General features: G+C 44.0%; 1 protein-coding gene across 1 annotated transcript in view; it reads left to right on the forward strand.

Annotated features, from left to right (window-relative positions):
• Window positions 1-27,480, forward strand: part of LOC129696222 (focal adhesion kinase 1-like) — a 425,097-nt gene that overhangs the window by 147,628 nt on the left and 249,989 nt on the right. Inside the window, 1 exon segment of the mRNA XM_055633900.1 lies at window positions 5,616-5,724. Within this exon segment, the coding sequence (XP_055489875.1) occupies window positions 5,658-5,724 (67 nt within the window). The 5' untranslated portion in view covers window positions 5,616-5,657.

Genomic DNA, 27,480 nt, shown 5'->3' on the forward strand with positions numbered 1-27,480 from the left:
CTCCCCCTCTCTCTCTCCCCTCTCTCTCTCTCTCTCTCTGTCCCCCCCCTACTCCCTCTCTAACATCGCCTGTGAGTTGGGGGCGATGTGTGAGTGGATAGGGCAGTGGATGGGGTAAAAGGAGCGAATGAGTAATATTAATATAATATCAAGGGTGGTGGTTAGTGTGTGTGTGTGTGGGGGTGGTTAGTTTGTGTGTGGGGGTGATGCCGCAGGCTGCCCCCCCCCTCCCCCCCCCACAACCGCAACCTATGTCTCAGCCCTCTGTTTCTGCCCTCTGTCTCTGCCCCTGCCCTCTGTGTCTGCCCTCTCTACCCCTCCCCTCTCCCTCTCTAGCCGGGCCCGCGAGTTGGGGGCTATGCGTGAGTGGATAGGGCGGGGGATGAGGTAAAAGGAGCGAATGAATAATATTAATATAATATCAAGGGGGGTGGTTAGTGTGTGTGGGGATATTTAGTATTGTGTGACGCCGTAGCCCCCCCCCCCCCCAACCGTTCGTTGAGGGGCTGGAACCCAAACGTGTCCCACTTGGTATAGTCCCCCCCCCCCCCCCCCCCCGCAACCGCGCGTAGAGGAGGGCAGTGGGGGAGATGAGGAAGGATAGGGGAGGATAGTGTGGGAGATGGGAGATGGAGGGATAGGAGGGGTGTGGGGAGGGGAGAGGAGTTCTGGAGGGGGAGGGAGTGTCTGAGGGTAAGGGAAAGGAGGGGGGAGAGGGGAGGAGCGGAGGGGGGGGGGGAAAGGGGGAAGATGAGAGGAGAGGGGGGGGGATGAGAGGGGGGAGAGGAGAGGGGGGGGGGGTGGGAGAGGAGAGGGGGGGAGAGAGGAGAGGGGGGGAGAGGAGGGGGGGGGGGGGAGAACCTAAAAAAACATTTTAGAATCAAAAGAGACATATTCTGCAAGCATTGTAGAACCAAAAGAGACACTTTTTGCAAACATTTCAGAACCAATAGACACATTCTGCAAGCATTTTAGATCCACTGAGGACACTTACATTAGTAGACATGTGTTCAGTGTTATTCACAGCTCAGAAAAACGTGACCCTCTGCCTTCCTAGGAACGATTAAACTGTGTATCTAATCTGCATGGATTGTTGAATCTTTTTGAAGCAGGCAAAATTCTTCTAAGATCTGATGGATTAATTCAGAAAAGTGTTCACGTAAAAGGGTAGATAGTTATTTAATGGTGGAGCAGGTAGAAGAGGATAAACGGCCTAACCTTGCCTTGCTTTCTTAGATTTTTTATGTATTACTAGACCAACGTGCGGTTGTGGGGGGGGGGGGGGGGAGGCGGCATGCAGCGTCACACACTCTAACTATCCCCCCCCCCCCCGCACTCACGCTAATTACCCCCCTTGATATATTAATATTAATAATTTGCTCCTTTTACCCCATAACCACCCTATCTACTGACGCATAGCCCCCAACTTGCAGTCACACCTAGAGAGGGGGGGAGGGGGGGGGGGGGGGGCGGGGGTAGAGAGTGAGGGCAGAGAGAGAAGGGGCAGAGACAGAGAGAGAGAGAGGCAGAGACAGAGAGAGAGGGGCAAGAGGGAGAGGCGGGAGGAGAGGAGGAGAAGAGGGAGGGTGGGTGAGGGGGGGAAAGGTGGGGGAGGAGGGGAGGCGAGAGAGAGAGGGTGAGAGTGAGGGGGAGAGAGAGAGGGGGTGCTGAGAGGTGGGGAGCAGGGGGGATGGAGACAAGAGGGTAGGGGGTGTGGAGGGGAGGGAGGGGAGGGGATGGAGGGAGAGAGAGAGGGAGAGGGGGAGGGGGAGAGGGGAGGAGGGGAGGGAGAGGGGGAGGAGAGGGGGGTGAGAGAGGAGAGGGGGAAGAGGGAGCGGGAGAGGGGGAGAGAGAGAGTTGCTGAGAGGGGGGGAGAGGTGGGGGGAGCAAGGAGGGAGAGGGAGGGTGGAGGGAAGGGGGTAGGGGGGGTGTGTGGAGGGGAAGGGGTTTAGGGAAGGAATGGTGGGGGAGGGGAGGGGGGAAGAAAAAGAGGGGAGAGAGAAAGGGGGGGAGGAGGAGAGGGGGTGGGAGAGGAGAGGGAGAGGAGGGGGGGAGGGGGGGGAGAGGGAGAGAAGAGGGGGGGGGGGGGGGGGAGGAAAGGGGGGAGGGGAGAACCCTAAAAAACATTTTAGAACCAAAAAAGACATTCTGCAAGCATTGTAAAGCCAAAAGAGACACTTTTTACAAATATTTTAGAACCAATAAACACTTTTTGCAAACATTTTAGAACCAATAGACACATTCTGCAAGCGTTTTAGAGGAGAGGGGGGAGAGAGGGGGGAAAGAGGGGGCTGAGAGAGAGCGTGTGCTGAGAGGGGAGGGGGAGAGGGTGGGGAGCAGGGAGGGGGAGGGAGGGTGGAGGGAAGGGGGTAGGGGTGTGTGTGGAGGGTAGGGGGTTTAGGGGAGGAATGGTGGGGGAGGGGATGGAGGGGAGGGGGGGGGAGAAAGAGGGGGAGAGAGAGGGGGGGGGGGAGAGAGGGGGAGGGGGGGGGAGGGGGGGGAGCGGAGGAGGGGAAAGGGGGAAGAGGAGGAGGAGAGGAGGGGGGGGAGGAGAGGAGGAGGGGGGGGGAGGGAGAGAGAGGTGGGGGGGGGGAAACTAAAAAACATTTTAGAATCAAATGAGACATATTCTGCAAGCATTGTAGAACCAAAGAGAGACACTTTTTGCAAACATTTCAGAACCAATAGACACATTCTGCAAGCGTTTTAGAACCACTGAGGGCACTTACATTTGAGTAGACATGTGTTCAGTGTTATTCACAGCTCAGAAAAACGTGACCCTCTGCCTTCCTCCAGCTGGCAGACCCTAATTGAGGCACACCACTTCCTGGTTTTATAGTCCCTCCCCCCTGCCTCCAGCGGGGGCAGCAGAGAGAATGGGGAATTTTGTAAAATCATTAATATCTCTGTCATTTTTCATCGACGGGAATAATCCTCGGCACACATACGGCGGAGGGGGGCTCTGAGCAAGGTGGCCAAAAATGACGGCCGTAGGTGGCGGCGTTCTCTCGGAAACCGTAGCACAGATCGCCAAAACCGGTCAAGAACAGAGTTTTAGTAATATAGATAGATGTATTGATGCGGCTCATTTCCCATTATTCACCTTCCCTTATTAAACTTTTTTTTTAAATCCTTGCTGCCAGGAATATTAAAAACAATGCACGCTCCCTCATTAAACTTAAAAAAAAATCCTTGCTGTCAGGAATATTTAAAAAGGGACTGCAACATTGTAGTTTGCAATTGCACTTGCTAGGGCTGGCAGGACACAGTGTCCTGGGATTACAACAATGTAACCTAGAATGGCTACAACCCCATTGTGAAGTCACAGCTGCAGAGGGAAGGAATTTTTTAAAAGTAAAATATGTAAATAACTTGTAAAATATGACATCAATCTGGACGAGACTTGAAACAAACCACCACATGACAATTGCCCCTGGTTCAGACAGAGAGCACTGCCAGATGTGAGCGTGAAACTGAGGCCAGTTGTCTGTGATGTCTGGATCCCAGATTTTATTTGTCTTTAGTTTTAGCTTGAACCAGGACATCCGAAGATTCAAAGTTTAATATAGTAATTGTGCTGATACTGACTCCAACCAACCACGTAATGAATATCATCCATTCCGCAGGTTTTATATTTCTGATGCCATTTAAACTTCACTTGGATTTCAATCACTTCAATGTAAAAGTAATTGGGAATGGGGAGCATTGGAACAAAAATTTGCCATCGGTACATATTAACTGTAACATAATAATGTATGCATGTTGGTAGGTGCAATCAAAACAAAGATATTTTCATCATTGTTGTGTTATGAATACCACAGAAAATATGATGTACTCTCAAGATCACATTGAATAGAATATTATTGCTTAAATATATAGTTATTGGACTTTGCAATTCGGAAAAGTCCCAGCTGAGAGGAAGACAGCAAAATACTGAAAATATTGGGGGTGAAAATGACTTCAGGACAGTTTGTTAGGAAAATGAAGGAAATGGCAACAGAATACTTATACAGCTGAGTGAGTATAATTTTATGGATGAGAAATTGTGTTCAACCAATTGATGACTTCTTTGACAAAGTAACTAGCATGTTAGATAACAAGGAAGCCAATGGATGTAGCAAATTTTGTTATATATAAATTGGTCTGTGAAGTGCCCCATAAAAGATTACCGCATTAGATAAGCACCTGTGGACTTGAATGTAATAGTTTAAGTCCAGGGGTTCAGATATGGGGCTTTATGTGTGGGCCAGATATATTTCCTTGGAGAAGGGCTAGGAGCAAGACCAAGTGTGCATCCAGGGTCAAGGTCTGATTGCCAGTCACCCCCCCCCCGGACACTTCTTCCCCCAGAAAAATTGCACTACTACGACTGTATGTACGTATATATATTTATTGCTCATATTCTATGTTCGCTCTTCTGGGCTAACTGCATTTCGTTGTCTCTGTACTTTACACTGCACAATGACAATAAAGTTTGAATCTGAATCTGAATAGTACTAGGTGTGCAGTCAAAGGTGGGACAATGGGAGTGTTCAGCACTGGGAACCTAAGGAAGTAAGCAGCTATGATCAGGGTAGAATAGGGGGCTAGGTGTAAGGCTGGACTCAGGGTCAGGAATGAGAGAAGGTATGCAACTAGAGTCAGGGTCAGGAGTAGTACCAGGTGTGCTGTGAGACCCAGGTTGGTCAACATGGGCCAAGTGTTTGATTATAATCTGAGATTTCCATACATGAATACACCAATATCATTCATGTGCTGCATATGTTGATCAAGGTAATTTAGCCTAACCTTATAGCTAATCCAATTTAAAGCATAATTATTGCATTCAAGTGTAAGTTAAAAGACTCGCACCAGATTGCGCAATTTCAAGCTGAAAAATGCGAAAGCTCCACACCCTCCCCCTCCCCCCCCTCGGTCGCTACTCCCGTTGGGCTTGGTCTCTCGCAATTTCTCACTCACAATTCTCACCCAATGTTGGCAGCCTGGCAAGTGGGAGGAATGGGTTCCAAGAATGGACCAAAATGCAACAGCTAAGTATGAGGCTGAAGTCTTCACAGCGATGTTCAACTAGAAGTGCTGATTGAATCATCCATCTGGGTTCCTCTAAAGATTCCCATCATTGCAGAGGCCAGTCTTCCTCCTGTTCAGTTCATGCCTTGTATTATCACGAATTGGCTGAGAGGATCAGATACGCAGGTAGTATGGGACAAGGCACATCTAACAATCAAGATTTGCCCTCCAGAACCATCCTTACATCTATCTAAGTTGCTTTCGCACTAGGGTTTCCCAACATCATGAAATATTGTCGAGATATATCATCTCCACGAAAAGGGAAAATCGAACCTGGCTTTTAAAAAAAATACTTACTTCAGGATCTGGGCATGACTGGCAAAACTGGCATTTTTATCTATCTCTAATTGCTCTTGAAAAGCATGGCTTGTTTAGCCACTTGAGGGATATTTAGGAGTGAAATACGTTGGGTCTGGTCTGGAGTCACATGTGAAAGTTTCCTTCCTAAAGGCCGTTAGTTAATCAGATCAGTTTTCATAAGTCTATGGTTATCATTACCAAAGACTAAATTCTGGAATGTTAATTGAATTTAAATTCCACAACAGGATGAAAACTGGGCCTCTGAATTTATAATTTAAACACAGAATATGCTTGATTCCATCCATCCTGAACTACCATTCATTCAGCACCAAGGCTCCAGCCATACTCTTTCTGGTAAGTGGAAGTTATTCAATCTTACCCCACATTCACATCTACCCTTTATAAACTTTCACTACAAATTTGCTGAAATATGCAACTCTGATTGCCACAGCCTCTTTGATGAACACAAATGTTGTTTAAGAAATCCTTGGTATTTTGTGAAAGGAAAATGTTTTGATTTTGAAATGGTCACATGAAGGCAAACCTTTATTTTTTGACAAAGAAAGATGTATTTTAAGCTATTATTTTGAAAGAGCTGTTATTTTGAAATCCATTAAAATGTATTGAAGACATTGTTTTAGCAATGCCAATTATGTTCCTAAACAGTGGGTTTGTTAAAATTTGATATTGTCTTCTTTATGGTTTGCCTAATCATTTTTCATTTTCTAAAGCTGCTGCAGTCAGAAAGTGACTGATCAGGAAAATACAATGACAAGCAAGTCCCCACTGCTGTGTGAGTGCAGTGGCTTAGCTCCAATCAGTGTTTGCTATTGAACACAGCACAGAATGTAGGTCAATTTAAAGTGAAAACCCACCCACACAGCATTCTGAATAGGCAAAACATTTAATGAATATCCTCAGACTGCCTGAAAATTTGTCATGCCCACTTTGATAATCAGCCATGTTCGTTCAGATTAATCTTGTCTGGAAGGAACCTGGCTATTAAAACATTACTGCATTGCTTAAACAGTATACAATATTCTGAAATTTTTTGGTAACATTGATTTATCTTGCCACAATTTATTTGTCTGAAATGAAGTTCCAATTAAGATTTTAAACTGGTTAAGCAATAGATGTTGTCATGTGTACTGTCATTTGTTTAAATAATTCACAAGTAGAATACAGTTAATGTCTTGGAATAGGTACCTGTATTAGCAAAGTACTTCCCTTCATGATAGCATTTCTAGAAGCAAACACTGTTAACCAAGTTATTTAATACGTCAGAAATTGCCTTCAAAATCAACAGTGTGCAGTTTTAAACGAGGATGAGAGATGTATTTAACAGTTAATATGTTAAGGTTACTGTCCAAATGAAATTGTTCCACCTTATTTGTGGATACTATGTTGAAGTCTGGCGCACTATTAAATTGACAGGCAGCCGTTGTGTTTGTGCAGCAGAAAGAAAGTTAAGTCATTGCAAATCTGAATCTTCTATTTTTGTTGTACAGATCCAACACCAATTTTCTGGTACCTTTGATTCCAGAGCTTTTCTGGATTATCCTTTTTGCCAGACCAACAGAGGTCATGGCCTCCGAGGGGAGTCAAACAGAACAGTTTGCCTAGGCTGACCACGGGCCGAGATATTGGCCGGTAAGGTTGGTTTGGAAGTCGGCTATGGGAACGGATCTGCTGTCTCCGGCCGGGCCGATGTTCCAGAGCCCTGGCTGCAGAGAACAAATTCAACCTGCCGATCAGCGCAGAAGTCCGGCTGCCTCACCCGGCCGAGGCACCGGACTTTCAGAGGGATTTCCGGGGGGATTTAAAGTGCGTTCTTGTAATTTTTGTCCGGATTAAAGGAGGTGCAGGACCGCCAGTTGCAGAAACTTAGTGGTGGATATATAATAAATGCTAATACCAATTAATTTGTTTTCATTGCAAATCAATTTTAGATATTGTGTCCTGTAGTGGCACGATGTTACAGTTAATACTGCAGCACAAGCAAAACACGTTAAATTGTGTGATTATTTCAAATCGACCATAATTAAATAGTTACAAATCAGTCCACTATGAATATTAAATCCATGCCCACATCAAAACACGGTATGATTGGAATGAAAAAACAAGCTTGCTATTAACATCCCCTAACCTAGGTTGTTGAAGCTACAATTGCGGGTCAGGATGAAATAAACCGAGTAGTAAGTACATTTCAAGCACAGGATCTGCTACAATGAATGTGGTGTTCTATATAACTGTGAAACCATGAGTAATATTCCCCCTGGGATAATTCAACGGTCTGGTAAAGACACACCTAAAATCATTATAAAGGGATTCCTGTGTGAAGATAGACACACAAAATGCTGGAGTAACTCAGCGGGTCAGGCTGCATCTCTTGAGAAAATGGATGGGTGATGTTTTGGGTCAGGATTGCTTTTAGATTGAGGTTCTCAGGATTCAACAGATGTGGCTTTCTCCAGTATCCCTAGAGCAATCTCTGTACTTCAAGTTCTCCATCTTTACATCCCTAACTGCCTTTGTAATATTAGAACAAATAATAGAACACTAGAAGGACAGCAGTTCAAGCAACATCTGTGGAGGCAAATGGGTAAGTCAACAACTTGGCTTGAGCTTTGTATAAGGAAAAAGAAAGGCTGCTAGCATATGACAGTTTGAGGGTGTATGGGGGTTGGGAGTGATTCTGGTTGGTAGAATATACGTGGACCAGAGGTGCAGGAGATGATGTGCAGATGATCTCAGTGGAGAGGGGAATGGCAGAGTTGAGCAAAAGGAGAATAAAACTAGGTGGATGGGTGAGGGTATGCAAGGATAACATTGGGATTGTGGGTTACCAAAATTGTAAAATTCAATGTTCTTGTTGAACATTCAATTAGTTTACAAGCTTGAGGTGTGACTTTATTCAAACATATAAGATACGAAGGGGGCTAGACAGGGTAGATTTTGGGATGTTTCACTATTGAAGCATAACATCAGGGTCAGTCATTGAAAATTAAGGTACATAGGGATTTCTGCTTGCAGGGTGGTGAATCTGAAATTCTCTGCCCCAATGGATAAAGCAAGCTGTATATTATAAGTATATTTAAAGTTAAAGTGGATAAATACTTGATAAATGGAGGAATAGAGGGTTCTAGAGAAGTGGCACATAAGAGGAGTTGGAGCCATCATGGATCAGCCATGATCTTATTGAATGGTCAGGCAGGCTTGAAGGGCCTGATGACCTATTCTTGCTCATTTTTTTTGTGAAGCCGGCTCCACCCAGCTGTAATAAACCCTTTGGAACATGTGCAAGACACAAGCTACACTCTCGCTGTTGTTAGCCATAGCCTCATGGGGCTAATCAGAGCCATCTGCTCTCTCCTTGTTGGGTATCCAGAACATATGTTGTTCAGGCGTAAACTATTGGACCTTCTAAGAACTAAAAGTATTTTATTTTTAAACTTTACTTTGTTTTTTATTTCAGGTTTCCATTTTTTCCCTTCTATAAATGATTCCTTCTCAGATTTAATCTGTTCTTTTCATATTTCTTTGATCTGGTTAGTTAAGGATATCCAATTGCTCTCCATAGTCACTGAGTTACTGCTCTATTTCCCTCCATTAAACATTATCAGCTTGCACTATCAGCCAGCTGCTTCCCATGCAAAAAAATATGTAAACTAATACCTACTTCAGCAAATTTATTTAATGGCGATCACCATTAGATACCATAATGCAGGAAATAGTGGGCCAGTGTATTTATTCATTGCTTTAGAAATATTCATTTGACATTTGTTTACTTTAACATCTTCTTGTTCACCCAACAAATTGGGAGGTGAATGTGCCATTTGGGGATTAGAAAGCACGACTGTCTGGCTTACCGTTCATCAACAATATCTGCATTATTGCTGATTCTGGAGCATTACTGAAGTACAAATATTTGTTGCTTTTATGATTGGCAAGTCTCATTTCTTGAACTTGCCCTTTCATTATAATAGGTTAATTGCTGTTTCGCAATTGCTCTTAATTTCTGAATCTTAGCAAATGCAAACTGCAGACATTAAACCTCTATATTTTATCTCTTTTTGCATCTCTGTACATTATTTTAATCTTGCCACTTTTTTTCTAAAATGTGAATGCCAAGAATGACGATTAAGAATGAACAATATCTCAATAATGTATGATGTGGACACTTGCACATGGTAAATTGCATTTGCTCTAGTTCCATCTCATTGGAGTTGAATAATTTTGAAAACTCTTCAAAGTGTTTGCCACAGCCTACATTATAAAACTTAAGTGACCATTTTTTATGGGGCTTGCTTCTTGATCCTATCTGCATATACGGAGAGGAGGTTGTCTACCGTGACGGCCAGAGATCGGCAGGTGGGATCACCAGCGAGGAAAAGGCGTCACGATTCCCCGAATCCCTGCGATCAACGGAGGAATCGCAGGTATCCATAGACGGCCTCTCCCAGAGGGAGTATTGGCCGCCAGGATCACCTTCCCATTTCGCTGCCCCGTGCCCGCGCGGCTATAACGACCGCCGCCACCATGTTCTAGGACTTCAAGGAGCCCTGCGGAGCGCAAAGCACGACCAGAGCAGCAGTTTAAAGACACTAAGTGATAAATTTAAAGAAGTAAAAGTTAAGAAGCCAAGAAGTACAGAAGACATAACAGGGGTGACGTCACTTGCAGCGCTGGCAGAGGCAGGCAGTCAGATCCATTGTGACGTCATCAGCGAGACCATCTCGTTTATTTTCTAAGTTATTTGAGATTTGTGAACATTTTCATAAATAACTCGAGAAATAATGCATGAAATTTTCAGTTAAGGCGATTTTTGATTTCACGGGATAAACCTCACATCTTCGAGTAGATGTGATCATACACAAATAAATAAACACACACACACACACACACACACACACACACACACACACACACACACACACACACACACACACACACACACACACACACACACATCCAAGATCAGAGTTTTATAGTTATAAGGATAATTATAATTACATATAATTAGTCATATTCACATTATATATATAGTCCAAATAGACATCAGCATGAAATTAGGCTCCCCATGGAGTAATATGAGTGTTGAACACTAGATGGAGCTTACCTTTTCGATCTCATTTTCTAATTAGCTTAATTAATTATTGTGCAACTTTTGGCACTGATGAGTTATGACTTCCTTCTCAATTATATTTTATCTAAAATTTCAAGTAGTTCCCAGGCATGGGTCACGAAGGTCATCGAGATACATTTTCGATGCTCGGCCTACATCCACAAATGCTGGTTTAAACCAATGAGATCCTCCAGTAATTTGTTTAGCCACCTCTTCCCCCCCTTCCCCTCCAATCAGTCTAAAGAATGGTAGACAAAAATGCTGGAGAAACTCAGCGGGTGAGGCAACATCTATGGAGCGAACAAATCGGTGATGTTTCGGGTCGAAACCCTTCTTCAGACTGATGTGGGGGGTGGGGGGGGGGGGGGGGCGGGGAAAGAGAAAGGAAGAGGCGGAGACAGTAGGCTTGTGGGAGAGCTGGGAAGGGAAGGGGAGGGAGGGAGAAGGCAAGGACGACCTGAAATTGGAGAAGTCAATGTTCATACCGCTGGGGTGTAAACTACCCAAGCAAAATATGAGGTGCTGCTCCTCCAATTTGTGGTGGGACTCACTCTGGCCATGGAGGAGGCCCAGGACAGAAAGGTCAGATTCAGAATGGGAGGAGGAGTTGAAGTGCTGAGTCACCGGGAGATCAGGTTGGTTCATGCGAACTGTGTGGAGGTGTTGGGCGAAGCGATCGCCAAGCCTGCGCTTGGTCTCAGCAATGTAGAGCAGTTGACACCTAGAGCAGCGGATGCAATAGATGAGGTTGGAGGAGGTGCAGGTGAACCTCTGCCTCATCTGGAAAGACTGATCGGGTCCTTGGATGGAGTCAAGGGGGGAGGTAAAGCGACAAGTGTAGCATTTCCTGCGGTTACAAGGGAAAGTACCAGGGGAGGGGGTGGTTTTGGTGGGAAGGAACAAATTAACCAGGGGGTTACGGAGGGAGCAGTCTCTGCGGAAAGCCGAAAGGGGAGGAGATGGGGATATGTGGCCAGTGGTGGGAGCCTCCTCTATAATCGAAGAGGGGAACCCCTGTTCCCTAATGAATGAGGACATCTCCGATGCCCTGGTTTGGAACACCTCATCCTGGGTGCAGATGCTCTGTAGATGGAGGAATTGGGAGGTGGGGATAGAGTCCTTACAGGAAGCAAGGTGGGAAGAAGTGTAGTCCAGATAGCCATGGGAGTCAGTGGGTTTGTAGTAAATGTTGGTCAGTAGACTTACCTGCGATGGAGATAGTGAGGTCTAGAAACGGTAGGGAGATGTCGGAAATGGTCCAGGTGAATTTGAGTGCCGGATGGAAGTTAGTGGTGAAATGGATGAAGTCAGTGAGTTCTGCATGGGTGCAGGAGGTAGCACCAATGCAGTCGTCAATGTAGCGGAGTTAGAGTTCGGGGATAGGGCCATGATACGCCTCGAACAAGGATTGTTCGACATACCCAACAAAGAGACAGGCATAGCTGGGGCCCATGCGCATGCCCATAGCTACGCCTTGGATTTGGAGGAAATGGGAGGAGTCAAAGGAAAAGTTGTTGAGGGTAAGGATAAGCTCCACTAAGCGGAGGAGAGTATCGGTAGACGGGGATTGGTTGGTTCTGCGGTCGTGGGAGAAACAGAGGGCTTTAAGACCCTCCTGGTGGGGGATGGAGGTGTAGAGTGACTGGACATCCATGGTGAAGATATCTATAACTATTGAATAAAACTATGAAATATCTATAACTATTGTCCAGAGATGGCCTGGCCTGCTGAGTTATTCCACCATTTTGCATCTTTGATTATCTGGGTATGCGGCAGTGTGTCAGCTTGCCTCCATCTCTTAAAATATTCTGATAGAGAAAAATCCAATCAGCTTGGATTTTGAGTACCTTTCAGAACAACCATTGGGGAAGATTGTGAAATTATGATCAGAGAAATAACAAAATTGAAACTGATTTGGATGTTGATTTAAGACCAAATGATGTCCAGAATTGTAAATAATAAAACATTTTTTTTTTGATAAATTGCTGAGGAAATTTACAAGATGGTGAAATGAGCAATAAAATGACATTTGGAATTTGAGATCGGAAACTGCAAAGCGCAGGGAGTATTGGTTAAAAAGTTCAGTTAGAAAACTAGGTAAGGGCAGGATTTGGAGATGGACGTTCACAGGACATGGAAAGCTAAACTTAAGATGCTTTGGGATATGTGACTAGAGAAATGGAATAATAAAACAAAGCATTGAAATCATATTTTTCTGAAATCTTAGTGCACTAAATTGCCGTTGTTTGCAGATTTAAGGCTCTGCGATTTTAAGTTAGTGGTTTAGAATGCTTCCTTACCTGTCAAATCCATATATCTTGTTTTACAAAGGGGGATTGACAAAAGTTTTTAAATGATCAAATATATGATACAATGGATATAAATATGTTATTCCCGGTTATTGAGTTTCAGAAGACTATATTTAGAAAATAAATGTAAATTATTGCATAACAGCGGGAATCATTTTATAAACTTTGTGATTCAATGTTAATGAATCGGATATCATCTGGCGATAGATTAGATGTGATTGAAAAAGATGGATGATGATTGCAGAAGTTAGATTTAACTCTTAGGGCCAAAGGAATCAAGGGATATGGGTAAGAGGCATGAACCTATTTTTCTATGTTTCTAATTTGACCACATTGCTGTACTACGACCTTACAATACGAATATTCAACTAGGGTGAATGGCTGTGCGTGGAGCAAAAATCAGTTAAAAATCCAAAGCAGAGGTTGCATTTGGGCCTGGAACCAGAGCAATTAAATGTGCTTGTCAAAGCTCAGAAGCCACTGCATCTTGGGTTAAGTCAATGTGTAACAAAGCAAGCTATTGAGTACAATTAGGTTGGATGCACATCATTGGTTGGCTTCTTAAAACACAGAAGTGTGATTGCTTGTGTAGGAAGGAACTGCAGATCCTGGTTTAATCCAAAGACACAAAGAGCTGGAGTAACTCAGCGGGACAGGCAGCAACTCTGGAGAGAAGGAGTGGGTGACGTTTCGGGTTAAGACCCTTGTTCAGACTCATGGTGAGAGAAAAAAATGTCCAAATGTTTGTGCAGGTGTGGAATATTAGATTTGGTATTTTAGAATCAATTAATCTCCAAAAATAGACACTTGATCCTGGTTTTTTTATCGACAATGTGTTGATGCAGGTCTTTCCCATTTTAAAAATCCAATAACCTCGCACCTTTAGGACTGTTGTAGAACTAGAATAGCTGATTTTCTGGATGATTGGATGTTACTCGGATTAATACCCAAACATAATTTCCCTTTTTCTAAATATTACCCAGAAATATAATAAATCGTCCAACTATCCAGAGAGTTTAAAGCAGCAGGAAACAATCAAGCACTCCAGGCACAAACTACTTAAGTTCCTGTCCCCTGGAGCTTTGAACTGTAACCCTGGCCTTGTCGACCCTCTAGACCTCTGCTGGCTAATAGCCTGCATTCACTTTGGCGTCCGGCTCACATTACACACTAATGAATGAGAAGATACTGAACCATCAGGAATTCAGCAGAATTAGATGCAGGGTTGTTAGAGTTAAAGCTAGAGAGAGTATTTCACCCATGTTTATGTTGGTTTCTGGCAACTGCTACAAAGTGATTTTTTTTTAACATTTGGCATGAAAGAATATTGGATTAATATTTTACCTATTTTTCTTTTTCATTATGTTGCGGTGCTTTTCCATTATTTAAATGTATATATCACAGCCAATCATGTATGGCAATGTTTAAAAAGATCGTGCAAATTTTTGAGGCTATAATTAATTTTTCATCGCATATTTTGGTATTGTAAACTTAGTAAAGTTCCTGGGAAATTTCCCTGCCATGAAGCATTCTTCATGCCTTCAAAGTGAGTATTGGATTTGGAATAACACACCAAATGGATTTATTCTTAAGTTAAGGGCTGTCTTGAATAAAGATATTTAGAATGATTTGTTTGAAATTATTATAATTTCCATGCTTCCAAGGTTTGGTCAAAAGCATGCAAGATATTTCATCATGATTATGGTTTGCACTGCTTCCATTAACCACTCTGAAGGTATATGGTCACACATTGCTTGTGTGCCAACTTGACACTATTAAATTGGTGCATTGAAGTTCCGCTGTCTACTGAAGTGTTACACTCAAACTAAATCACTGAATGTAAGGCAATGCTATCCTGTCATAAGGGAAAAGGGTGCAAAAGAAAAAGGCAGATGCTAAGGAGAAAATTATGCCATGATGAAAGGCCGGACATATTTTCCCCAAATTCTGAAGCTATGAGTAGTATGTTGGATTGTGACTAATGCAAAATCATTGTTATGGTGATTAAGAATGGTGGCAAGGAAAATATTTACAACACTTTATTAACACGCCTAAACAAGGAACTGGAAACGCTGGGTTATTTTAAAAAAAAGACACCGTGCAGGAATAACTTAGTGGATCAGATTGCATCTCTAGGGAACATGGATGGGTTAAGTTTCTTGTTGGGACCCTTTTCAGACTGATTGTAGTGGAGGGGGGGGAGGGGGGGAGGAGAGGGGAGAAAGCTGGAAAATATGAGGGGCAGGACAAAGTCTGGCAAGATATAGGTGGATGGAGGTGAGAGGGGATTTTGATAGGCAGATAGTTGAACAAATGCCAGAGATGTGAAAGACAAAAAGTGAGATAAGGATAGAATTGTGTATTGTAAAGGTAGAGGAGGGAATATTGTGGAAGGGGTAAAATGGGTATGTGTCCAGCTGGGGCACAGGAAAGGCGGGAGGGGGATTGTGGTTGGTTACCTAAAATTGGAGAATTCAATGAATTACGGCATGAACACTGAATTATCCAATTTTAAGTAACTAATGTCAACCCCCCTCTTCCCTGTGCCCACATACACCCATTTTACCCCTTCCCCTTCCACCTAGATGCCTTCCTCAGGCGTAACAATTTTACACTTCTATCCTTATCTTGCATCTTTAGTCTTTTCATTTCTGACCATCTGCCTATCCAGTCGCACCTCACCTGTATCCACCTTTCATTTGCCAGGCTTCGTCCTGCCCCATCTTCTTTCCAGCTGTTTCCCCAACACAATCCATGTGACCGGAAATGTCTATAGGAGTTTGGTTAGACCGCATTTGGAATACTGCATGCAGTGTCAATCGCCCCATTACACAAAAAATGTGGGAGCTTTGCAGAGGGTACAGAAGTGGTTGCCAAAATGCTGCCTGGATTAGAGAGTTTCATCTACAGGAAGAGGTTGAATAGACAATAGGAGCAGGAGTAGGTCATTTGGCCCTTCGAGCCAGCTCCGCCATTCAATGTGATCATGGCTGATTACCCACAATCAGTACCCCGTTCCTGCCTTCTCCCCATAACACTTAACTCCGCTATCTTTAAGACCGCTATCTAACTCACTCTCAAAAGCATCCAGAGAACCGGCCTTCACTGCCTTCTGAGGCAGAGAATTCCACAGACTCACAACTCTCTGTGTGAAAAAAACTATTTCCTCATCTCCGTTCTAAATGGCTTACCCCTCATTCTTAAACTGTGGCCCCTGGTTCTGGACTCCACCAACATCAGGAACATGTTTCCTGCCTTTTGCGTGTCCAAACCCTTAATAATCTTATATGTTTCAATAAAATCCTCTCTCATCCTTCTAAATTCCAGCGGTTCAATTCTATCAACATATGACAGTCCCGCCATCCCGGGAATTAACCTTGTGAACCTACGCTGCACTCCCTCAATAGCTAGAATGTCCTTCCTCAAATTGGGAGACCAAAACTGAACACAATACTCCAGGTGTGGTTTCACTAGCGCCCTGTACAACTGCAGAAGGACCTCTTTGCTCCTATACTCAACTCCTCTTGTTATGAAGGCCAACATGCCATTCGTTTTCATTCACAACCTGCTATACCTGCATACTTACTTTCAGTGACTGATGAACAAGGACCCCCAGATCCTGTTGTACTTCCCCTTTTCCCAACTTGACACCATTTAGATAATAATCTGCCTTCCTGTTTTTGCCACCTCACATTTATCCACATTAAACTGCATCTGCCATGCATCTGCCCACTCCCCAACCTGTCCAATCACCCTGCATCCTCATAGCATCCTTCTCACAGTTCACACTGTCACCCAGCTTAGTGTCATCTGCAAATTTGCTAATATTACTTTTAACCCCTTCATCCAAATCATGAATATCTATCTATCTATTATATAAAAGTCTGTGGCTGCCGCCTACCGTCCGTCCGTCCGGCTGCGGGCTGCGGGCTGCCTTTCTTCCTTTTGATTCGCTGCTCCTTCCTATCAGCTTCCAACACACTTCAAAACAAAGTTGCAAGACAGGAACACGCTGAACTTTTCACCTCAAGGGGATATCACAGCAAGTGCTTCAACAGGAGGGGGAGGGCCAATTGGTATTGCAATTGGAACTGCTGCAGCAGGCAGGGAGGTGAAATTGGAATTTTTTTTTAATCCACTGCTGAGGGAGGCAGGGGAGTGCTGGAATCTTACATTTGGGAACGGGTTCAGTTCCGTTGGAGGAGACGGGTGCATGGTGGAATATTGGTTTGGGGGATCACACCATTGGGGGAGCTCTGCACTTGGTCTAGTATATATTAAAAATAGCTGCGGTCCAAGCACCGAGCCTTCCGATACCCCACTAGTCACTGCCTGCCATTCTGATAGGGACCTGTTAATCCCTACTCTTTGTTTCCTGTATGCCAACCAATTTTCTATCCATGTCAGCACCCTACCCCCAATACCATGTGCTCTTATTTTGCCCACTAATCTCCTATGTGGGTCCTTATCAAATGCTTTCTGAAAGTCCAGGTACACTACATCCACTGGGTCTCCCTTGTCCATTTTCCTAGTTACATCCTTAAAAAATTCCAGAAGATTAGTCAAGCATGATTTCCCTTTCGTAAATCCATGCTGGCTCGGACCAATGCTGCTGCTGCTATCCAAATGTGCCGCTAGCCGCTATTTCATCTTTTATAATTGATTCCAGCGTCTTCCCCATCACCGATGTCAGGCTAACGGGTCTATAACTCCCTGCTTTGTCTCTCCCGCCTTTCTTAAAAAGTGGGATGACGTTAGCTACCCTCCAATCTACAGGAACTGATCCTGAATCTGTAGAACATTGGAAAATGATCACCAATGTGTCCACGATTTGGAGAGCCACTACCTTAAGTACCCTGGGATGCAGACCATCAGGCCCTGGGGATTTATCAGCCTTCAGTCCCATCAGTCTACCCAGCACCAATTCCTTCAGTTCCTCCATCACCCTAGATCCTCTGGCCACTAGTACATTAGGGAGATTGTTCGTGTCCTCCTTATAGTGAAGACAGATCCAAAGTTCCTGTTCAACTCGTCTGCCATTTCCTTGTTCCCCATAATAAATTCGCCCTTTTTAGTCTTCAATGGCCCAATTTTGGTCTTAACTAATATCTTCATCTTCATATACCTAAAGAAGCTTTTACTATCCTCCTTTATATTCTTGGCTAGCTTACCTTCCTACCTCATCTTTTCTCCCCATATTGCCTTTTTAGTTATCTTCTGTTGCGCTTTAAAAGTTACTCAATCCTCTGGCTTCCCGCTCATCTTTGCTATGTTAGACTTCTTCTCTTTTATTTTTATACTGTCCCTGACTCCCCTTGTCAGCCACGGTCGCCCCTTACTCCCCTTGGAATTTTTCTTCCTCTTTGGAATGAACTGACCTTGCAACTTCTGTATTATTCCCAGAAATACTTACCATTGTTGTTCCACTGTCATCCCTGCTAGGCTATCTTTCCAGTCAACTTTGGCCAGCTCTTCCTTCATGGATCCATAGTCCCATTTGTTCAATTGTAATACTGACACCTCCGATTTACCCTTCTCCCTCTAAAATTGTAGATTAAAATGTATCCTATTATGGTCACTACCTCCTAATTTGTTCCTTTACCTCGAGTTCCCTTATCAAATCTGGTTCATTACACATCAGTAAATCCAGAATTGCCTTCTCCTTGGCGGGCTCCAGTACAAGCTGCTCTAAGAATCCATCACGGAGGCACTCCACGAACTCCCTTTCTTGGGGTCCAGTACCAACCTGATTTTCCAAGTCTACCTGCATGTTGAAATCTCCCATAACAACCATAGCATTACCTTTACGACATGCCAATTTCAACTTGATTCAACTTGCAACCTATATCCAGGCTACTGTTTGGGGGCCTGTAGATAACTCCCATTAGGGTTTTTTTTACCCTTACAATTTATCACTCTATCCATGCTGACTATATATATCCTGATTCTATGTCACCCCTCGCAAGGGACTGAATTTCATTCCTCACCCCACCCCCTCTGCCCACCTGTCTGTTTTTTCGATAGGACGTATACCCTTGAATATTCAGTTCCTAACCCTGGCCCTCTTGCAACCATGTCTCTGTAATTCCCACAACATCATACTGGCCAATTTCTAACTGAGCCTCAAGCTCATCCACTTTATTTCTTCATGGATTTGGATTGTTTTCTCTGGAATGTCAGAGGTTGAGGGGAGACTTGATAGATGTATATAAATAGGAGGCGTAGATAGGGTAGACGGTTATAACCTTTTTCCTGGGATGGAAATGTCCAACACTTGAGGACATTGGTATAAGGTGAGAGGGGGGACATTTAATAGAGATGCGTGGGGCAGGTTTTTTTCCCCAGAGTATGGTGGGGGCCTGGAAGGCATTGCTACGGGTGGAAGTGGAGGCAGATATGATAGTGATTTTGAAGGGGTTATTAGGCAGATAGAAGTGTTGGGAATAGAGAGATATGGATCATGTAGGCAGATGACATTAGCAGCTTAGCACAAAGATTGTTGGCCCATGGGCCCATTCCTATGCTGTATTGTTCTATGTCACCTACAGTGAAGGAAAATGATACATGGTTTTCAACTTTTTTTACAAATAAAAAACTGAAAAGTGTGGCGTGCAAAAGTATTCAGCCTCCCTGAGTCAATACTTTGTAGAACCACCTTTCGCTGCAATTACAGCTGCAAGTCTTTTGGGGTATGTCTCTACCAGCTTTGCACATCTAGAGACTGAAATCTTTGCCCATTCTTCTTTGCAAAATAGTTCAAGCTCAGTCAGTTTGCTGGAGAGCGTCTGTGAACAGCAATTTTCAAGTCTTGCCAGAGATTCTCAATTGGATTTAGGTCTGGACTTTGACTGGGCCATTCTAACACATGAATATGCTTTGATCCAAACCATGCCAATGTAGCTCTGGCTGTATGTTTAGAGTCGTTGTCCTGCTGGAAGGTGAACCTCCGCCCCAGTCTCAAGTCTTTTGCAGACTCTAACAGGTTTTCTTCCAAGATTGCCCTGTATTTGGCTCCATCCATCTTCCCATCAACTCTGACCAGCTTCCCTGTCCCTGCTGAAGTAAAGCATCCCCACAGCATGATGCTGCCACCACCATGTTTCACAGTGGAGATGGTGTGTTCAGGGTGATGTACAGTGTTAGTTTTCCGCCACACATAGCGTTTTGCATTTAGGCCAAAAACTTCAATTTTGGTCTCATCTGACCAGAGCACCTTCCTCCACATGTTTGCTGTGTCCCCCACATGGCTTGTGGCAAACTGCAAACGGGACTTCTTAGGCTTTTTTTCAACAATGGCTTTCTTCTTGCCACTCTTCCATAAAGCATGATTTGTGGAGTGCACGACTAATAGTTGTCCTGTGGACAGATACTCCCACCTGAGCTGTAGTTCTCTGCAGCTCCTCCAGAGTTACCATGGGCCTCTTGGCTGCTTCTCTGATCAATGCTCTCCTTGCCCGGCCTGTCAGTTTAGGTGGACGGCCATGTCCTGGTATGTTTGCAGTTGTGCCATACTATTTCCATTTTCAGATGATGGATTGAACAGTGCTCCGTGAGATGCTCAAAGCTTGGGATATTTTTTTATAACCTAACCCTGCTTTAAACTTCTCCACAACTTTATCCCTGACCTGTCTGGTGTGTTCCTTGGGTTTCATGATGCTGTTTGTTCACTAATGTTCTCTAACAAACCTCTGAGGCCTTCACAGAACAGCTGTATTTATACTGAGATTAGATTACACACAAGTGGACTCTATTTACTAATTAGGTGACTTCTGAAGGCAATTGGTTGCACTGGATTTTATTTAGGGGTATCAGAGTAAAGGGGGCTGAATACTTTTGCACGCCACACTTTTCAGTTTTTCATTTGTAAAAAAATTTGAAAACCATGTATCATTTTCCTTCCACTTCACAATTATGCGCCACTTTGTGTTGGTCTATCACATAAAATCCCAATAAAATACATTTACGTTTGTGGTTGTAACGTGACAAAATGTGGAAAAGTTCAAGGGGTATGAATACTTTTGCAAGCCACTGTATCTATGTTCTCCAGAGATGCTGACTGATCCCTTGAGTTCCCTGTCATCTTCACAAATTCCAAATAATCTAAATACTTTCAAAGTCTCCTTTTTGCTCCTTTGGATTTCCCAGTCATTGAGGGAGAATGCATGAAAATGAGTTTGTGTGGCCACCCTGTTTAAGCCAATGACCAACCACCCATTTATACTGATGGTTGTTAATCCCCCCCCCAATTTTCATTTCTTCACATAATTCTCTTCAATCCCTCCAGATTCTACCATGCTCCAACACATTCGGGGGGGGGGGAATTTACAATGGTCCATTAATTTAGCAACCCGCATGTCTTTGTGAAGTGGGATGAAACTAGAATGGCTTTGGGTAATCCTTGTGGTAATAGGGAAAATGTGCAAACTCCATGAGAACAGCAATGAAGGCCAAGATTGAACCTGGGTCTCTGACACCAATGGGAACTGCTTCGATAGCTGCATCAGTGTACTGTGTTTTGTGTTCTGCTTAATTGAGCCGCTAGTTTAAATAATTGAGTTTAGTTCTAGAGTTTGGTTTCAACAGAAGTAGCATAAATGTGATATGGACTGTTTGGGAATCTGAACATACCAGAAGTATTGAAGGATATTTCCTCAAATATTTATGTGTATATGATTGTATAGCATTGTTTTTATTCTGCCCATGTTTTGGAATTGATTGTGGGCCTTATCAGTCCTGTTCAAAGTCATTATAATGACTTTCCGATGGAAAATGATGTGAATTGCATTGAAGATAACTGAACAATAATACGTTGCATTCTCTCTATGGTGCTGAAGTCCTGAAAGAGTTAAGGAAAGTAGCACTTAAACATTCCTCTCTCTGGTGCCCCACCTCATTTAGTAGTATTTGGCAAGGATCCTGTGAATTGCAATTCCATTTGTATTAGATTTGAACCAATCAAATCTTAACTTACTCACTTGCTGCAATCTAATACTTGCTAAACTCCAATTATATATCTTTATAGTCCGGAGGCAGACTCTTTCGGATATGCAAATGCTTGTGCTGTCTCTGCTATTTGGTCAAACATACGGACGGTGTTACAACTGGGAAGTACACTACCTGTGACGTTTGAAATGCTCCAGGTTATAATGATTCATGTTTTGCTGGCATATGAGTAGTTTGACTGTCAGGATGTAACTGAAGAAAAATGTACCAAGGCCTATTTTCATTTTAAAAGTGGAACTTGATTTATTTTGTAATCATTCCAAGTTTTATCTATGATTGTTGCCGGGGAGGATCCTCCTTCTCCACCTTATTCCTACCTACCATGTGTTTGCTGGGGTGCTCGAACAAGAAATGGGGTGGAAGTAAGACATCTCAAGGCCAAAGGTAGTATTACAAAGGATGTCAGTTTTGAAAATGTTCAAGTAATTGGGATTATATTATTAAACCATGTTTGCTGTTGAAAGATTTAGTAGTTCAGCAATCTATCCACAGAATTGAATCTGCTTGTTCAGCTTTAAACTTTGACTGGAGTAAAATTAGCATTTAGACAGTGTTTTATATCAGTTCTTTGTGAAGTTATTTTTGTCTTGGTACTCAGACAGCACAGCCTTATTAATGGGGCCGATGTGCTGTGATGCTTTTTCAATTGTGACTGTTGCTAAGAGGTTTAAGGCCTAAGTTTTTTCTCCCTGTAACGGGGAAAAAAAGGCACTTTTGAAATCTTCTACACTGGCAGTTGGACAACCAAATTCATTCATTAATTTATGTTCAGTGCACTTAAGGCCACTTGAGGTCTTTGCTCCTGGCTGCTAGGAATATTTTCTTTGTGTAATTTGAAAAATTGCAGGTGCTATTTTTGCCTCTATAAATCTGCTTGGAATCTCAGTTGTCGTGTTAAATAAATTACACTGAGGAACACCAGACATGTTTCATCTGCATGCAACGTTATTTTCTGAGGCAAAGGAAGTGTAGCTCCTTACTATCGGTCCCTTTAATTTTTTTTATGCAGAGATGAATGCACATTGATCTATTGTGAAGGTAAAATATTGACTTTTATTTCAAAGTAATTCCAGAGTAACGCACGATGCTTAATAACCAGTTTTTGACATTTTTGGTTTTTATTTTAAATCTTTGGCAATTTTTCAGGTCTTAATTTTCGGAATGGTGAAATCAAGCAGTTAAAATCAGATAAATTAAACGCAGAAAAGTTTCTCACTATCTACCACATGTCCTTCATAACATTGTGTGCCTTAATCATAGAGTTAAACAGCATGGAAAAAGGCCCTTCTGCCCAACTTGTCCATGTCAATCAAGTCCCATTTACCTGTGTTTGACCCATATCACTCTAAACCGTTTCTATTCGTCTATCTGTCTAAATGTATTTTAAATGTTGTTATTGTACCACCCTCGACCACTTGCTCTGGCAGCTCTTTCCACATACTCTTACCCTCTCTGTGGAAATGGTTGCCCCTCTCATCCTCTTTCTCACTGTCGCTTTAAATCTATTCCTCTAGTTTTAGACATGCCTATCCTTGGATCGGGTCTCCTTTCTCTTCTCAGGGAAATTATTCACTCCCCAACTTCCACCAACATGTCTCCTGCTGCACCAGAGGACCTAACACCCTCGCCCACTGCTACGCCGCCATTAATAATGCCTATCGTTCTATCCCTCGCCCTCACTTCGGTAAGTCCGACCATACCGCCGCGGTGCTGCTTCTTCCTGCCTACAGGCAGCAATTAAAGAGCGGACATGAAGACCAGATACGACCTTGGTAAGGCCATCAAAAAGACCAAAAGAGACTTCTGCTCCAAACTGGAGGACGAGACAGATGTTCGGCAGCTGTGGCAGGGCCTGAATGCAATCACCTCCTACAAGGCAAAACCAGGAGGCAGCTCGAATGTCGGTGTAACATCACTCCCTGACAAGCTCAATGCGTTTTACACACGCTTTGACAGGGAGAATACTGATGTGCCTTCCCGATCCCCCATTCGCTGTGATGGCATTTCAGTCTCGGTCACAGAGGCCGACGTCACGAAATCCTTCAGAAGGATGAACCCCCGAAAAGCACCTGGTCCTGATGGTATACCCGGTCGTGTTCTAAAAACCTGTGCGGACCAACTGGCGGGAGTTTTTACGGACATTTTCAACCTCTCACTTCTGAGGTCCCCACCTGCTTTAAAAGGGCATCAATTATACCGGTGCCCAAGAAGAGTAAGGTGACGTGCCTCAATGACTATCGACCAGTGGCACTAACGCCGGTGGTGATGAAGTGCTTTGAGAGGTTGATCAAGGAGCAAATCAACTCCTACCTAGACAAAAACCTGGGCCCATTGCAGTTCTCGTACCGCCACAACAGATCAACGGTGGATGCGATCTCGCTGGCCCTCCACTCCGCACTGGACCACTTGGACAACAAAAACTCATATGTCAGGCTGTTATTCATTGATTACAGCTCGGCATTTAACACAATCATCCCCTCCAAACCGGTTACCAAACTCGCAAAATTGGGTCTCTGCGCATCCCTTTGCAACTGGATCCTCGACTTCCTTATCCACAGACCGCAGTCTGTTCGTATTGGTGGAAATGTGTCAGCTTCGATAACAATCAGCACGGGAGCATCTCAAGGCTGCGTGCTCAGCCCCCTGCTGTACTCACTCTATACCCATGACTGCGTAGCGAACCACAGTGCGAACTCCATCATCAAGTTCGCTGACGACACCACTATTGTGGGGCGTATCACTGATGGGGATGAGTCAGAATACAGAAGAGCGATCGAGCAACTGTCCATATGGTGCCAGCGCAATAACCTGGCCCTCAACACCAGCAAAACCATGGAACTGATTGTGGACTTTGGAAGGAGTATGAGGGGGACCCACAGCCCCATTTATATCAACGGGTCGATGGTTGAAAGGGTCTAGAACTTCAAATTCCTAGGCGTGCACATCTCTGAAGATCTTTCCTGGTCCGAGAACACTAACGCAATTATCAAAAAAGCTCATCAACGCCTCTACTTCCTGAGAAGATTACGGAGAGTCGGATTGTCAAGGAAGACTCTCTCTAACTTCTACAGGTGAACAGTCGAGAGCATACTGACTGGTTGCATCGTGGCTTGGTTCGGCAATTTGAGCGCCCTGGAGAGGAAAAGACTACAAAAATTAGTAAACACTGCCCAGTGCTATAATTGCTCCAAACAATAACCTAAGCTAAGCAGGTTCTGGTTCAGGCCTCCATGTTTTGAGTCATCTTTGCCTGTGTGTATGTGTCTGTTTGCACTTTATTTCGGTTCAGGAAAACTTTAAGCTTTTCTTTTGCAAATTACCTAGCTTATATAAAAGTCACTATCCAAGTGGTTCTATTTGTATAATATTTCCTCATTGCAACAGCTCCGGGCTGCTGCCTCAGCTCCAAGTCCCGCTGCATCAGCTCCGAGTCCTGCAGCCCCAGCCCCAGGCCGCTGCATCAGCTCTGAGTCCCGCAGTCTCAGCTCCGGGCCGCTGCCGAAAGCTGGAACGCCGCATCAGCGAGTCGAAGTCAGCCAGGTTTGGTAAGTCCTGGCTGGCTCTGCCTCCGGAGCCTCGAGGTCGGTCGCAGGTCGGAGACCGCAGCTCCGCCATTAGGCCTCAGCGCAGACGGAGGCAGAGAAGGGGGATACGACAAGAAAAAGTCACATTCCCCAGAAGGAAGAGACAAGAAAACATGTTCCCCCACCCCACCCCCATAACACAACCCAACAAACTAAAACTTAGCCAAAACAAGACAAAAAAAACAACAACAAAAAAGTAAAGACAGACGGACTGCAGGCGAGCCGCAGCTGTTAACAGCGCCGCCACTTCCGGAAATGTGACTCGTCCCCATCTGTGATTCGTCCAACCACAGTGGTGTCATCGGCGAACTTGATGATGGTGTTCGCACTATGAACACCATCATCTATGAACACCTACGCAGTCAAGGGTATAGAGTGAGTAAAGCAGTGGGATGAGCACGCAGCCTCGAGGTGATCCCGTAATAATTGTTACTGAGGATGAAGTGATTCCTCCAATTCGAACAGACTGTGGTCTGTGGATGAGGCAGTCGAGGATCCAATTGCAGAGGGATGCGCAGAGACCCAGTTCCGTGAGCTTGGTAACCAGCTTGGAAGGGATGATGGTATTAAACGCCGAGCTGTAGTCTATAAACAAGAGCCTGACGTAGGTGTTTTTATTGTCCATGTGGTCCAGTGCGGAGTGGAGAGCCAGTGAAATTGCATCTACCGTTGACCTGTTGTGGCGGTATGCGAACTGTAGTTGGTCAAGGTTCTTGTCGAGGTAGAAGTTGATATGCACCATAACCAACCTCTCAAAGCACTTCATCACCACAGACGTTAGTGCCATTGGTCGATAGTCATTGAGGCACGTCACCTTACTCTTCTTGGGCACTGATATTATTGATGCCTTCTTAAAACAGGTGGGAACCTCAGAAATGAGAGGTTGACAACAAGATGAGAGTTTTAGTAATTTACTAGGTGAAGTGGGACCCGTTGTGTCCCAGCCACATGGGAGGCCTGGTCCCCCAACGTCACCCATGCCCCTATGCAATATTCCATCAATCACCTGTTCCCCCAACGCAATGGCAGGTGCGTTCTGTTGCCGGGGGGCGGGGACAGCGATGGCTTCACGCGGGGAGCATCCTGCAGCCAGGAGGGTGGGGGAGGGCCCACACGGTTTCTTTGCGGCCTCCTGGAAGTCGTCTGGCTTATTAAAGTCGGTTTATTGAAGACCTTCACAGGTAGACACAAAATGCTGGAGAAACTCAGCGGTGAGGCAGCATCTATGGAGAGAAGGAATTGGCAACGTTTCGGGGAACCCAGGTTGAGAGACGCTGGACCAAGTGATGGATATACGGTGGCTTGCAAAAGTATTCATACCCCTTGAACTTTTCCACATTTTGTCACGTTACAACCACAAATGTAAATGTATTTTATTGGGATTTTATGTGATAACCAACACAAAATGGCGCATAATTGTGAAGTGGAAGGAAAATGATACATGGTTTTCAAATTTTTTTTACAAATAAAAAACTGAAAAGTGTGGCGTGCAAAAGTATTTGTGGTTGTAACGTGACAAAATGTGGAAAAGTTCAAAGGGTATGAATAATTTTGCAAGCACTGTAGGTTCAGTTGTTCGTACCAGGCAATTAGCAAATCAAAGAACAATGCAAAAGGTGTATTGGCCCATAAATTATTCAATTACTCTACTTTTACGCCATATTGCTGCACTTTTACCGTATCACTGGATATATATTTGCTCCTCACTTTCCATATAATTTGAATGGGCCTATTGGCTGTAGCAGTCCTGGACTATGCCTTTTATGCAGAGCATTGCAAATGCTTAGAGGTGGATTACTTGTATTATATGTTTGTAATTATAAATAACACTTTGACTATTGTTTTTGTCAGTATTGATGAAAATAAGACCCGACATAACACTGTAATTGAATATGCCCCCCAGTACTGCACATACTTAAAATAAGATTGTGCAGGAAAGAACTGCAGATGCTGGTTTAACTGAAGATAGACACAAACTGCTGGAGTAACTCAGCGGGACAGGCAGCATCTCTAGAAAGATGGAATGTGGACGTTCTTCAGTCTGAAGAACTTCCAGCATTTTGTGTCCATCTAAAAATAAGATTGTGTT

Source organism: Leucoraja erinacea, chromosome 4 (assembly GCF_028641065.1).
Source record: "Leucoraja erinacea ecotype New England chromosome 4, Leri_hhj_1, whole genome shotgun sequence".
Classification (NCBI taxonomy): Eukaryota; Metazoa; Chordata; class Chondrichthyes; order Rajiformes; family Rajidae; genus Leucoraja; species Leucoraja erinaceus.